The sequence below is a fragment of the Prunus avium genome, chromosome 6, assembly GCF_965620075.1.
Source record: "Prunus avium chromosome 6, drPruAviu1.hap1.1, whole genome shotgun sequence".
Taxonomy (NCBI): domain Eukaryota; kingdom Viridiplantae; phylum Streptophyta; class Magnoliopsida; order Rosales; family Rosaceae; genus Prunus; species Prunus avium.
Genome location: NC_142289.1, coordinates 1,414,403 through 1,428,588, shown reverse-complemented (window position 1 = coordinate 1,428,588; position 14,186 = coordinate 1,414,403). Strand labels below are relative to the sequence as shown.

Here is a 14,186-nt window from a genome sequence, read left to right as displayed (position 1 = left end):
AATTTTGCACACTTTGCAATGTTTTTGCTTTAATATAATAGTTAGCATTTGAATGGAGTTTATCAACAAACCATTCTCTGCTTCAATTGATTTTATTTATTTTTGTGGTTGTCAAATTTCTTCTTCTAGTAGCAAATGTAGCATATTGTTGACTTTGGCAATCTTGGTGGACCCAAAGAGATTGGATTGTACTAAATTTTATAACGTGAAGAGCAACAATGGGCAATGTCCACTCCACAATGACAATGTTCATTAGTTATGGAACCTTCTTTCAGTGGACAGAATCAGGCCAGCATCAGAAATTCAGAAGCTTCTCTCACATTTTAGACCTTATATTAAGCTCCTCCAAATAAGCGTGTTGATTTTCTAGTTATTATTTTTATCTTTGTTTGTGTACTAAGAAAAGAAATCTTCAGCATCTTTCATTTCACACTTTATATATAAACAGCCCAACACCATTAGAAACAGCAACCAACATAAAACCTCTCCATCTCTATCTCTCTCTGCAAAGACTCAAACAAAACAAATGGCTTTCTCTAGATCCATCGCCTTTTTTGCTGCCTTTCTGGTGGTGGTGCTACCCATGGCTGCTTTGGCCTTCGAGTGGGACAACATAGCTCCTTCTATTGCCGGTAGCTCTCTCTCTCTCTCTCTCTCTCTCTCTCTCTCTCTCTCTCTACTTATGTAAACATTATTGTCTGGTTTCTGTCTTCTTATACATGCTGTTGTTGTTGTTACAGCTGAGGTGTGCAAAGAAGTGGAGTGTGGAAGGGGAACCTGCAAATTTGATGTAGAGGATCCATTAGGCTTCACCTGCGAGTGTGATGCTGGTTGGAAGCGAACCCGTGAGGGAGACGATGACCTTAAGTTTCTCCCCTGTGTGATTCCCAACTGTAAGCTCTCTTTCTCTTCCTCTCAAATAAAAACTTCCCGAGCGGAGCTGGATCCCGTTTTGCAGGATGCATACAGAAGTTGGGAAAATTCAGTGACATACATTTCACCGTTTTCATTTTTCATGTTTTTGCAGGTACACTTGACTACAGCTGCCAGCCAGCTCCACCTCCAGTTCCTGCTAAAGAAATTCCACGCAACTTGTCGGCCTTTGACCGTAATTACCATCAAACCACCTCAATCACAATATCCATTGATTCTCATTATCACTTATGATTCTTTTACTAATATGTGTTTTTTTTCCTTTCTGTGGTTTAATATATATATAGCTTGCTACTGGGTTTACTGTGGAGAAGGTAACTGTGTAAGGAACGAAACATATGCACATACACCTATCTGTGAATGCAAATCAGGCTTCTACAATCTTCTTAATGTCTCAGCATTCCCTTGCTACAATGAATGTAAGAACACACCCACTTGTCCTCTCTCTGGTTGAAATAAATAACGGTAAATGATTTTCCCACTCCCCTTTTTCATCTTTCAGGCACACTTCAACCCGACTGTAAAAGCCTTGGAATTACGGTTGCTAAATCAACTTCTACAGACAGTAATCAAGGTGAGATTGCTGTCCAGAAAACACCAATATCTATCTGCTCTTTATTTCTTATTATTACTTAGATAATCACAGTTTAAATTCAATCTGAACGAATGGCACTCCTATATACTAATTAATTAAGAGAAGAGAAGGTACCGGACCTGGATACAACTATCATCAGGGTAGGGTGATGCCTGTTCAAGAACAATTAAAATAAAGAAATAAAAGTTTCATAGTGTCTTCTTGTATTGGTTTATAATAATCTTATTTCAATATCTAAATGGTTTAGGTAGGTTAAAACCATGAAAAAAATATTAATCTTTGAATTAGCATACTTTGCTAACTTTTTTGGTTTTAAGGATTAAGACTTAGTCAAGGCACTAGAGGTTTCAAAAGTTCACATCTCTACGTAATTGACTCTAAAAAGGCACCATATGATTTTAGCTCTCATTCATTGTCTGAATATAGGTTGATGACATAGACTAAAAAGAGCAAAACTTATCTCCCGTTTGGCTAAATTCAAGGCACTTGAATTTTACATTTGCTGATGTCTGAAAGAAAAATGTCATGCGACTAAGACAACATCCCAATATTTTAAAGAAGCAAGGGCTATTCAACCATGGCATGCACACTATATATATATACTAATGGTTTTCTCTTTTCCTCTTGTTTTCCAGCTACCTCGTTTTTGCCAGGAAAGTTGCAGTTGATGACTATGGCTATGGTCTACGTGGGTATGATTCTGTGGAAGTAGGGTGGAAAGTGCTGTCACGAGATTGAGCCTTCTATTTGTTTGTTCTATAGCTTCATCATACATGAATTTGATATACTTCAGGTTAATTTCGAGTTGGTGTAACATTCCTTGATTTTTCCGTAGTTCATCATTCTGTATAAAGTCAGTTTGTATAAATAACTCGAAACACAGTCATACAGCGATCACTGTAATATATGATATATTTCACATTATAATATATAGAAAGATTGTTACAAGTACTTGAATTCCATGGATCATCTATCACTAACAGAGCAGGCTTTATTTTTCTCTGTTGCGCACTTTGAATTCAAGGAAAGTAAGTTAAACGAAATAACAACATTCAGATAACTTCAAGGGAAAGAGTTGCCACTAATCAAACTTCCTCAGATTTTCTACAAGTATCTTATGGCTTTCTAAGATATACATACTCACCTACACTGAAATGGTGGTTCCTACAGAAACTAGGTAGAAACAAATTTTTCGACGAGGATTAACAACTCGGAGTTATAAGCAAATCAGTGTTTTATTGAAAAAAAAACTTCCATTACAATTTGATCGAACTCACCCTTGCAAAACAACTAAAACTGATGCCATCAACATAAAAGGAAAAGACAACTAAAAACATGATCAAGTTAAAAATTCCACGCTCAGGGTTGCAACCAAAATCATATTACAGCTACTGTACGATTTAGGCTTGAAGCGCATAACAAAAACATGACTTGGAATCTGTTCATTTGTAACACTAACAGTTTTTACATTTTCTTCTGATTGGATGATGTTCACTCCCTTCTGACTATACTTTTTCAACAAGAAAAAAGGAAAAAGGAAAAAGGTAAAAGGAACCTTACTTTTATCATATAATTCAATGATTTTGATAGTTGACAATCATGAATCCGAAAACCTATCTAGGCTATAGATCCAACAGTAAGGCACACCACGTGCTCTGAACTCTCACAAGACAGCAGTTTACTCACCATATAATCTAGAACTAGAAGTTTACTAATTGATGATCCTAGATTGAGATGATAACGTATCTATACGTCCTACCTGGAGCATTTTCCTCCAGATATTTGCTAACCTTAACATTCCCTTGCAAATAGACGGCCACATGCATCACATAGCATACAACAGAACCCTCAACTACTAATGCATAAGTTGTTCAATGATCAATACTTCAGTTCACTCTCCTCACAAATGACCAGAAACAAGACTCCAACAATCCAATCAGGCAATTTTATTTCAAAAAAGGTCAGCAAAGGCAATAATCAGGTCTAACAGTATGATGAAAAATCGAAGAAGCTTAAAGGCAATTCATTCCCAATTATTTCCATCTTTAATATTATTCCTATGCTACTGATCCAAAACAAGACGCTCAACAAACAACAAGCGCATCAAATACAAAACTTTTAACAATTACCCATATCACCAATCTAGGAGTTATACCAAAGAAGCTAGATTTCACCAATAAATATTGAACAACAAGCAGCAAATAAAGGAACCTCCGTGAATATGAAAAAGCAGAGTACATATGGAGATTCCAATACTCACCATCACCAGAAAAAAAGTGAAAAAGAGAATCACTTGTTCTTAACATCCACTCCATCCTTGCCTGCAATGATGACCGCGGTCGCCATATCCAAGAACAACCCATGTTCCACAACCCCTTCAAATTTCGAAATCTCCTTCCCGGCAGCCGGCCCATCTTTAATGGGACTCTTGAAATACAAATCCACAATGTAATTGAAGTTATCAGTGATATAAGGCTTTCCATCACCATCCAACCTCAACTTTGCTTCAACCCCTTCTTCGTTAAACAACTCCTGAAGCCTCACCAAGTTATATTTCCAGCAAAACTGTACAACCTCCACAGGCATTGCCAGTCCACTTCCTCCAAGACCAGTCACCAACTTGGTCTCATCAGCCACCACAACAAACTTATCTGAAGCGGCCTCCACCATTTTCTCTCTGAGCAAAGCCCCACCACGCCCTTTAACCAAGTCAAGATTTGGGTCGACCTCATCTGCACCATCTATGGCCAAATCGATCTTGGGGTGATCATCGAGAACCGAAAGAGGGATACCCAATTGGCGAGCTTGATCCTCCGTACGTTTTGAAGTTGGAACTCCAACTATGTTCTGCAATTCACCAGATTTCAAGAGCTCTCCGAGCTTTGAGACCACAAAGGCGGCTGTTGAGCCAGTGCCGAGGCCGAGGACCATGCCGCTCTTGACATACTCGACGGCCTTATCGGCTGCAAGCTTCTTGAGTTCGTCTTGAGTGAGGGCAGGGACTGTGCGAGCTTTGATGGACATGGGCCTGTAAGAAGAAGAGCGCAGGTTAGGGGTTTTGGGGGTGCGCAGGAGAAGGTGGGTGGTGGATGCATTGTGGGGTGAGAGGAGGGATAAGGACGAAGCCATTTTCGCTTCTGGGTGGGTGGAGAGTGGCGATAGAAGAAGAAAGAATGAGAATTGAAGATGAATAAGAGGTGGATTTTGGTCCCTCTGTTTTTGTATCTTTCTCTGCTTTCTATCTTGTTGGTTTGGTTTGGAGTTTCTGTGAGCTCTGTTTTTTTGTTTGTGCAAAGGTTTGTGATTTGGATGCAAAATATGACCTTTTTTGGGTTGGGTTGGGTGGTTGGTAGCTTTGCTATTTGGTTGGTTGAACTTGAGATAGGAAGTTTTTTGTGAGGATTACAATTTCTTTTTCTTATTTCTCAGGGTTAAAAATACTAAGAAATAATATTAGATGATTGGATCATAAGGTAATTAGTTCATCACATAAAGAATATTGTTTATATTTCCTAAAAAATAATTATCTCATCTATATCTTTACAATGAAAATAAATTCAATGGATTTGGGAGATGTGGTAAACACAGATCAATGATAAAATATTGCAGCTGCAGCAGCAAAATGGGAAAAGAGTTTAAATATTAACAATAATTTGCAACTGGTGCCTATTGGGAAGAGCAAAAACATAGCAACCCAACTCCATAGAAAAACTCCAGAGAGAGAGATTGAAATAAGGAGAGGTAGGTAGGTAGGTAGGTAGTTCTCTGCCAAAAATAATGAAGGATTTATATCTATAATCTGTCATTTGATCTACCAAGTTTACCAAAAACATGTGTTTGAGACTCAAAGAGAAACACACATGTTTGAATACATGTGATTGTGTATATTATATTCATCTTGTTGCAGTGATTGTTACCATCTGTGATCCAAACCTGCAAACAAACAATTGTCATTGAGTGCTGCTACTGACCAGCAGCTTTCAGAATGGTTCATTTCATAAGATTTAACCTGCATATATATATGCACTGCATCGAGTGCTGCAGTACTTAAGATGAAAATTACTTTTTTAAAATAATATTAAAAAAGGGGAATAAATTGTTATTAATTTGTCGGGACTAATAAAAATAAAAAAATTCCTACAAAAAGAAAGAAAAAAAGGGAAAACCTCGTCGAAATACGACGGCGTTTTCACTCGTCCCCATATTCCTTTCTCCCTTCGGATTCTTCAATTGGACCAATAAACTCTAACAGTCTCTCTCTCTTTTGTTTCCTTCCTCCAAACTCCAAGCCCCCTCTCTCTCAAATCCTCAATTTCATCAACCATGTCTGCAGAATCAGCCAGTGCAATTCAAAGAAACCAAGTAAGTATACCCAGTTCCAATTTTCTTTTTCCTTTTTTGGTTCAGTCACTAAGATAACTTCCGAAAATTGGTGGGAAAAAGATTTGAATCTGGCATCTGGGTTTCTTCCAAGGGTGAAAAACTGGTGTTTGTATCACCAAATTTATTTTCCAGGCCGAAAGAAAAAAGATTTTTATTGTCGTCCTTACAAATTCTGGCCTTGCGGTATGACAGTGCATTCGAAGCTTCTTATTTTCTGATATTGAATTCTTTTGGTCAGGTTGATCTGTTGGACTTCATAGATTGGTCTGGAGTTGAATGCCTCAACCAAAGCACTAGTCACTCTGTTGCCAACGCTCTCAAGCAGGTAACTTTTATCGACTTCTGTTTTTTTTTTAATATATTTAAAAATATGTATAAAGTATAAATTGCTGTTCTTGGTTTGATTAACATTCTTAGTTTAAAAAAAAATGTTAATAAAGTTACCCTCTTTACTGTGAGAACGCAGAACTTAAGTAATTTTTTCTATAGCCATTGATACTTAGAGAGTCAGTTAGCGATGTTTTGTTGTAGTTTGTTATTCCTGCCATCTGCTTGCCTGCTAATAGAATTTAAGAAAAAAATTCAAAACCATTTGATTTGTGAAATACGGAGCTTGCGCCTAAGCCATATAGTTGTCTCTTGCATGTTAATTTGAGCAAGATTTTGTTTAACTAACATATTGGAGTTATGACTAATGTGTGAAAATTTGATGTCACATTTCTATGATGTCTGCTCAGTGCTTAAACATGTTTTGGAGGTAATGCAGTTATATTTACTTGCTTTTGTTCATTCATAATTAGGGTTATAGAGAAGATGATGGTTTGAATCTGGAGAGTGATGCAGATGAGCAGCTTTTGCTTTACATACCTTTTCTTCAAGTCATTAAGCTGCATTCTATTGTCATCAAAGGACCTGAAGAGGAAGGTAGCAATGAATTTTTCTGAATAGATACAGTTCAACCGCATGTGACTATGCATGCTAATATTAAGCTTGTTGGTTCTGTACTTGAATTCATATTATTACACACTGACATGCTTTGATCAGAATGCCTAGGCAACTCTTGATGGAATTCTTTTTAAGGTGTTATTTGTGTTCACTATTGATGTTACTTTTCTTTCATTCTTTTGGCACTTCCTTTTAATCTTATTATAAAATCTTATAACAGTGGAAGCCATCCCAACATATCTTACTTAGGGTTCACAGTAACATGTATTTGAATTCTTGTCTTCATTTAGCTTCGATCCACTCTTTTAAGGTTTATAGTAGATCAAATAGAGGTTGCAAAAGGATCACATTTGTTGGCATGCAGAGTAAGAAAAACTCTGGAGCAATAAATCTAAGGATCATGGAACTATGAATATAAATACAGATAAGTTTTTGTAACCATGGGGATTTAAGAAGACTATCAATCTCAAACCAAAATGCACATATCAGAAGAAAACATTTCATGTTTCTTTCTAGCCCTACTGATCCAAGGCCTTGTCTTCATAGTATGTAAGGTTTTTAAATTTGTTTTCATTTACTGAAAAATTAATTCTGATTAGGTGATTGTATTTCAAAACATCAGCCTAAAGAGCCAATACTACTAGAGTGAACATGAAAGTGGATGATATCATAATGGTTATATCATGATGTTTTCTTCTTTATCAGAGAATCATTCAACAAATATGAGTTTTACAGGATTGTAAATATGAGTTTTCTTCTTTCCCTGAGAAATATAATTTTTCTGCTGTTTTGGCTTTGATACCACTGTCTGTCATCTTTGGCTTTTCCTTACCTTTTTCTTCCAGCCTCTTTGTTAACTAAAATTTTGTTGTGCATTTTACCCTGCAAACCTTCTACTGCAAATATCCCTGAAATTGATGTTTGATACTGTTCTAACCTTGAGATTCTTGAGATTGATTTCTAGGTCCTAAGACGGTGAAACTTTTTTCAAATAAGGAGCATATGGGGTTCAGGTATTATTCTTGGGACAATCACAGTTATTGATCATGGATAAAATAAATAAATAATTGATTAACTCATGGATGCATTTCTTGCTGATAATGGCAGCAATGTCAATGACTTCCCAGCAAGTGATACACTTGATTTATCCCCTGAGAATCTAAAGGTTGGGATTCTGTTACGACAACCTCTGCTATTTTGCTTGTTGAAGACAATTCAGTAATACACATTTGGAAGGTTTTTGCATTATACTTGATGTCTTTTTACACGTTACAGGGCAAACCAGTTGTCTTAAAGTATGTCAAATTTCAAAATGTTCGCAGGTATCTTAAACCTACTTTTGTTGATATACTACTATATTTCTCTGTATGTATGTAATAGAAAGTCTCACATTATATTTGTATCAGCTTGACGATCTTTATTGAGGATAATCAATCTGGCGCCGAACTCACAAAAGTTCAAAAGATTGTTCTGTGTGGAACAACGTAAGTTTCAATTGTTCCTCATTTTTCATTTCTTTTTTCTCGTAAATCTGCTGGTATCTCACATAATTTATCACATGGTCTACATTCTTGGACAATGCATTCGCTGTTTTATACATCTGATATGTGCTGTATTTTCCACTGCGATAACAGTAAAATAATCCTGTATCCACAGAATATAACATGCCATATGTATCTAATGATGTTTTCCTGTTATGTAGGGTGGAAACTACAGACATGAAGGGCTTGAAGAAGATTGAGGACGGACACTGAAGAGTCAGAGAAGTAGATGAATGAAAAAATTGAATCATCTAATACCATTGTGATCATTTGGCAAATCTATCGGTGCACATGGTTATGTGGCATATTCGGATTATAATCAAGTTTCATTGAGAAATTTTCACCCTTTATGGGATTCTAAGATTATATGAACATTTAATTGACTAAAAAAAGGGCTGAAACATTCAATGCATGTCCAGATCCATGTTTGGCTTTCTCTGGATGAAACATTCTCAGTGCTTGGCATTCAAACGTTTGCAATTTTCAGAAGCTATTGCTTATATCCTCCCATTGGGGTCCCAAGTGGGTTTCTCTTATGTTGATTAGGATTGGACTCTTACACTTTGTATTTCTGAGAAATCTCTTATTCCCTGTGATTCTAGTTGCTGTGGAAAAGTAATTAACAATAAACCAATTGAAAACATAAAGAGTATGTATATCATAGGTCGGTATTGAAGGGCAACAATCTGAGATACTAGACTGGCAAATGATTCAGAAAGCTCATTAATGTAAAGAGTATACAACTTCATTTGACTTCGAAGAAATGGCAGCGCTACAAAAATAGTTGTTTTTTTTTTTATATATTCCCATTTGAACTAATGAAACATCTTTGTGAAGGGTAACATAGAAATTAAACAACCCTGAACAGAGTGGGCACGAAGAAAGCTTCATTATTTCAACAACAAGAAGCAACACACTCGAACCAAGTTGATGATATACATTATCATACACCCTTTCGCGGACAAAATCAATCCGTAAGAACTAACTGCTTCTAGAATAGAGGTCAATGCTACCTAATTGCAGCCGCGAGGTTGATTGAACATCTCGAACTGTCAAAAATCTGAACCTGCCATGTAACTCTAATTTAATGGAGAGCCGGAAAACATTGATACATGTTTGAACGCATTTGAGTGTTCGTATATTTACCTGAAAACATTTGATAGGAAACCCTGACATGAGATCTTAAATGTTTTACGCTGGAAACGACTGTCAAATATTTGAGTAGTTTGTTTATCCAATAGATGCCAGCTTGATTCCCCATCATTGCTTCCTTCAACTACCCTGTAAATTAAATTTATAAATGCTCAACAAGATCAATGCTTCACAGGATTTCTAAATACAAGTATATAAGTACTTCACAATACGTATGCATGCAGGGAAAAAATTCAATAACTACATTCAGGACACTTCCATTATTGTCAATTCAGAGGATGCCTGTATGAAAAGGAGCCAAAGTCCTTGCTGCATAAGGCCATAAACACATGCCACATGCCACTTAATCAAAGAAAAATGTAGCAGATTGAAAACTCAAAGATTTGTAGTTAATCATACATATCGTACCAATCCATCGGATCCCTTTCTGGTGCATCATTGGCTGACATTATCTCATATGCCACAAGTTCATGCATCAGGTTGTCTGATACTTTAAACTTGATCCAACAACCTAAAAGCCATAAATACAAATTCACAAAGTGAACTTGCTAACAGTAAAGTGTTTAAATCACACTAATGCACACAAGAGAACCCTTTTCATTACCTCGTGCGCCATTTGGTTCTTCCCACTTAGATGTGCGTAACCCATCAAATGCTGACGTTGCCTGAAATTTTCAGCGGAGATTATGGAGAAATTTTTAAATGAAACAGTAAAAAGATGAACCACACAGACCAAATAAAACTCACAATTCCAAAAGGAATTTCTTCTCCACTTGCAAGGACTGAACCAGAATGTATTCTGTTTAGCTTCAGAAGTGGCAAGCAAAGAGAATCTTCAACAAAGTTATCACAATTGTTAAGATTATTGATTGTGTCATCCAAAGCATCCAAAGCAACAGGCAGTGCCAAAGAGGTTTTGACAGCATTTCCAGCTAAAGAAATGTCAAACCTCCCATCAGCATCTGCCTTACCACTCATCGAAAGAGCATTAAGTAACTCAGTGAAAGAGGGCAGCAACTGATGAACAAGAGATTGGCTGATTGAATCAATTGTGGCCCTCCTTGTTTTAAAAGGGGATTTCTTAAAATCCACAAGAATTCCTTTAAGAGTCTTGAGTACTTCAACCGCCCTTGACTTGGGAAATTCTTCCTTAACAAACTGGGAAAGAATTGGAAGAAATGCATTGTGAATTTCGGTCACATGCTTGTCAACACATGCACGAACTGGACAAGAAGAACCACTCAAGGAGCAACTCTCATCAGAACCACATTCTAATCTTGACTGCCGCCATTCCTTGTCCCCACTTCGTCTCCCTGGTAATGAGGTTGAGGCATTGTCTGTAGAATGTAAACTGCTTTCAAGTTCTTGCCTCTCCTTCTCATCACGGTCTTCAAGTACAGAAAGCACTTGAGAGGTAAACCCTCTTCTGCAGTCTTTTGTTACCTTAGCAAGCACAGCTGACAGTGCAGGCTCTGTAATGATGTTACGTCGAGAAATAACCTGAAAAATAAAAAGAACTCTTCCTCATCAACGGCTCAACATAAAGTTCATAAAGTAGTTCTATTTATGAAAATCTAGGCAATTAATTAAATCCAGTACCACTTTTTGCGATTACCTCATGCCACTTCCTTGTATATCGTTTGGTTACGTCACAAACACCATCTTTAGCGATGCCAATTACGTAATTTAATTTCTTGTTCCACCTGCAGAAAATGCTTGAAGTTATATTTATGGACAAATCAAGGTAAAATAGTTTATCTCATATCAAGAAACTAAATCAACAGGGAAATCTAGAAAAATGATTAAACTAGCAAGACCAGAGGTACCCGCTTTCATATAACAGTGGTTTGTCAGACACTCCTTCACAAGGATCGAGATGCATCCATCTGAACAACAAAGGTGTCAAAAGAAGATTGAATCCATATTATTGGCTTCCCAGGACTCCTAAGTTAAAGAAAAAGCACTAGTCTGTAAATGGAAGTTACCTTCCTAAAGATTGTGAGAAGCACTCTGTCCAAACATGATCCGTGAAATCCAAGATCTGAAAAAGAAAGGAAAAAAGTTAAAAGAAATCTATCAGCAGGCACTGTGGGTCCAAGTAAGCCCCGTCAGTCTAAGGAAAAAAAGGACACAACTGAACTACTTTATCTACTTTCATTCGAAAATGAAAAATTAGACAAGATAATCGTTCCAATGTTGGAACTCAACTCATTAGATGTCATAATACAAGACGGATTAAATATATTCATATTGCTTTAAGCATGTCCATTGGTGAATATTACGAAAGTCAGATGGCACAAATATTAGAACTGAAAATGACTAACTAGGCGGGATTCATATCCAAAAGCTCGGCAATAAAGCGTAAAGCAATTGGCCCATTCCCCACAACGCCCCCTTCTTGTTTCCAAAAGCTGCATGTTTGGGAAAAAATTAAATTAAATTGAGGGAGACATAAAATATCAAACAAGCTTCTTAATGAGGCCACCAAGATGCATAAATACCTTTAATGGATCATTGTAGCGTGGGAAACGAGACCCTATAGGGCAAAAATTGCATCTGGGGTTGAAGACCAAAAATATAATAAGTAATGTCAAGCTAATTAATTATTCTGAATCTAGAGATGTATGCATCAGCACATAGATAGAAAACTAAGAAACAGAGTTAGGGAAAGATAATAATAAAAAGGTAACATCTATGGTTAAATTTTTTGATTGAAATAGCAGTTTTCTAATGGTTTGTGACATGAGGCTCTCACCTAAAAATGCTAGTCACATAAAGTAAGTATACCAGTAGAGAAAAATCCTTAAATTGAAAACTATAGCTGCAAATGCTGCCACAGCATTGACAGTTGGAGAGTCCAAGTTCATGGTGGACGAGCCTATTTGACTCCAGCTATGTTATTCTTAAACCAGATGAACAAAGACTACCAAGTAGATATTACCACAATGAAAGATTAGATATACAGTAGGGAAACCAATAAAGCGAAAAAAAAAAAAAAAAAAAAACAAGATAACATAAAATCATAAAGGGGTAAAAATACCATAGACCAGACTAGACTATAGTTACAAAATTTGGGGTTGGGGAATGGCCAAACATCACTAGCATACCCATAGATCTCAACTCGAGAAGCTCCATATTGAATTTCTGAAGGAAGTGCAACAGCCATTCCATGAGATACGGTTTCTTTGCCGCAACCATCACAGGGAGGAGCATCAACCCACCTGCAATATTGAAACAGAGCACATTACACAAATTCAGCTGGTCAGCTACGCATGATGAAAGTGAATTGTAAAAAAACAGCAAAGCAACAGGAGAACACCTGAAAGATTGTTTGAACCAGAAAAGCAGCTGCAGCAGGAAAGCATGGTCTTGTTCATTTTTTGATGGAGTTGAATTCCCCTCCTAAAACACATTTATCAGATTTGCTTATCACCAAGACATCTTTGCAGAGGACAATCATTAATATATTGCCAAAAATCAGTTCAGTCCAAAAAATGAAAACAATGACACGCATAAAACATTTATTTTCTGAGAGACTAATGCTCTCACCTTGGCCAAACTGACCAATGCTTTCTCCTCGAGCTCTTCTATAGGGACTGTTTTCCGAGCAGCCTCCTGGCGTTGCGGGTCCTCATACTAAAGCAACGACAGGCCAAAACCCATCAAAAACATCAGTCTGTGAAAAGGCTTAAACTAATCTTGTACAATTTGTTAGAGGAATTTGAGAAAAACAAAACTACAAACTATTATGTGTTTTTCTTTGGTATTAACTAGTACTATTAGTCAAAAGCTAAGCTCTTTGCTTTTCCGTTTCCCTGAAACCAAACAGATTAAGGAATAAGAAAGAACATTACCATGAGAACTTGACTGACATAAGGGGCTAGTCTCGCCTCAAACCTTCCATTATCTTCAGGGGCAGCGTACTGCTGAAACAAAAGCGCCTCCTCCTCTGCCTAATTTTTTTTTTTTTTTTTCAAAAGAGAAAAAAAATTAAAATGAAACAAAATTTCCTTGGAAGGTTTCAAATGCAGAAGACTTGTAAAGAAACCTGCAACATTCTGGCCAATTCCTCATCGGATTTCAGTAATTCATCGTTTTCAGCAGTTGATTTTTCTTGTTGCTCCTCATTGATCGAAACCAGTCGGAGCTTCTCAGAGATGGCAACGAGGTCGGAATCATCCGAAAGGACACGATTTTCATCGACTCCAATTAACTTTACGGAAAGAAAAACAATCCAATTTAATCAACTTGCGACACACGTAGTTTTACAAATAGCAAAACCTATACACGTATATTCACACGCAGAGAGAGATATGTAGAAATTGGTGAACCTTTTGCTCGTCTGGAGGAATAGAGGTGAGGGAGAAGATCTGGATTTTGAAAACCTGCAATGAATGGCATGTTAGGGACTGAGTTTTGTAGAGAGAGTGAGAGAGAGAGAGAGAGAGAGAGAGAGAGATACTTCGAGGCCATCGGCGATGTCATAATCAACGCCGTAAGTGGAGTCATTGTGGTGAACCTGAAAGCTGCGAGTCACCATTTTCTGTTTCGCGACTCTGATGATGATCTCTGCAACTGCAAAGCCCCAAAAGTAAAGTAGAGGTCTTTCTTTCTCCCACCATTTGTTTTGTTCGGTA

The 14,186-nt window shown here is 37.1% G+C and overlaps 4 protein-coding genes across 5 annotated transcripts; 2 read left to right on the top strand and 2 right to left on the bottom strand.

Annotated features, from left to right (window-relative positions):
* The first annotated feature begins 327 nt into the window (after window positions 1-327).
* LOC110759719 (uncharacterized) lies at window positions 328-2,485 on the top strand. The gene is made up of 6 exons (XM_021961823.2): window positions 328-632; window positions 741-893; window positions 1,028-1,108; window positions 1,221-1,352; window positions 1,436-1,507; window positions 2,164-2,485. Exons 1-6 carry the CDS (start codon window positions 527-529, stop codon window positions 2,238-2,240), a joined length of 621 nt encoding a protein of 206 aa, XP_021817515.1. The 5' UTR covers window positions 328-526; the 3' UTR covers window positions 2,241-2,485.
* A 1,192-nt stretch (window positions 2,486-3,677) lies between these two features.
* On the bottom strand, window positions 3,678-4,866 carry EMB3119 (Ribose 5-phosphate isomerase, type A protein). The gene has a single exon (XM_021961822.2). The coding sequence runs from the start codon at window positions 4,655-4,657 to the stop codon at window positions 3,818-3,820; it is 840 nt and encodes a 279-aa protein (XP_021817514.1). The 5' UTR covers window positions 4,658-4,866; the 3' UTR covers window positions 3,678-3,817.
* An 853-nt stretch (window positions 4,867-5,719) lies between these two features.
* LOC110759675 (PITH domain protein (DUF1000)) lies at window positions 5,720-9,466 on the top strand. The gene is made up of 8 exons (XM_021961767.2): window positions 5,720-5,890; window positions 6,150-6,236; window positions 6,712-6,835; window positions 7,821-7,869; window positions 7,964-8,021; window positions 8,132-8,178; window positions 8,263-8,340; window positions 8,559-9,466. Exons 1-8 carry the CDS (start codon window positions 5,852-5,854, stop codon window positions 8,608-8,610), a joined length of 534 nt encoding a protein of 177 aa, XP_021817459.1. The 5' UTR covers window positions 5,720-5,851; the 3' UTR covers window positions 8,611-9,466.
* On the bottom strand, window positions 9,090-14,186 carry PNG1 (peptide-N-glycanase 1). Of its 2 annotated transcripts, XM_021961762.2 has the most exons (17): window positions 14,012-14,185; window positions 13,881-13,934; window positions 13,598-13,762; window positions 13,404-13,502; window positions 13,099-13,185; window positions 12,869-12,951; window positions 12,657-12,770; window positions 12,051-12,105; window positions 11,874-11,960; window positions 11,535-11,590; window positions 11,376-11,435; window positions 11,165-11,252; window positions 10,297-11,049; window positions 10,154-10,214; window positions 9,958-10,060; window positions 9,544-9,678; window positions 9,090-9,463 (listed from the first exon to the last, which is right to left on the bottom strand). In XM_021961762.2, the coding sequence occupies exons 1-17, from the start codon at window positions 14,087-14,089 to the stop codon at window positions 9,379-9,381; spliced, it is 2,163 nt and encodes a 720-aa protein (XP_021817454.2). In that variant the 5' UTR covers window positions 14,090-14,185; the 3' UTR covers window positions 9,090-9,378. The 2 variants fall into 2 exon arrangements, with proteins under 2 accessions (XP_021817454.2, XP_088110589.1); XM_088254463.1 differs by lacking the exons at window positions 9,090-9,463; window positions 9,958-10,060 and having other exon boundaries at window positions 9,542-9,678; window positions 14,012-14,186.

Bases quoted from the DNA above. Each gene is read 5' to 3' on its own strand.
- PNG1 (XM_021961762.2), bottom strand. From the start codon at position 14,089: ATGGTGACTCGCAGCTTTCAGGTTCACCACAATGACTCCACTTACGGC. The intron at 13,503-13,597 runs GTTTCTTTACAA...AAAAAAAATTAG, and splicing joins AATTGGCCAGAATGTTGCAG to GCAGAGGAGGAGGCGCTTTT. The intron at 12,771-12,868 runs GTGTTCTCCTGT...TCAATATTGCAG, and splicing joins TGGTTCAAACAATCTTTCAG to GTGGGTTGATGCTCCTCCCT.
- EMB3119 (XM_021961822.2), bottom strand. From the start codon at position 4,657: ATGGCTTCGTCCTTATCCCTCCTCTCACCCCACAATGCATCCACCACC.
- LOC110759675 (XM_021961767.2), top strand. From the start codon at position 5,852: ATGTCTGCAGAATCAGCCAGTGCAATTCAAAGAAACCAA. The intron at 6,237-6,711 runs GTAACTTTTATC...ATTCATAATTAG, and splicing joins TTGCCAACGCTCTCAAGCAG to GGTTATAGAGAAGATGATGG. The intron at 7,870-7,963 runs GTATTATTCTTG...TGATAATGGCAG, and splicing joins AAGGAGCATATGGGGTTCAG to CAATGTCAATGACTTCCCAG.
- LOC110759719 (XM_021961823.2), top strand. From the start codon at position 527: ATGGCTTTCTCTAGATCCATCGCCTTTTTTGCTGCCTTTCTGGTGGTG. The intron at 633-740 runs GTAGCTCTCTCT...TTGTTGTTACAG, and splicing joins CATAGCTCCTTCTATTGCCG to CTGAGGTGTGCAAAGAAGTG. The intron at 1,508-2,163 runs GTGAGATTGCTG...CTTGTTTTCCAG, and splicing joins TTCTACAGACAGTAATCAAG to CTACCTCGTTTTTGCCAGGA.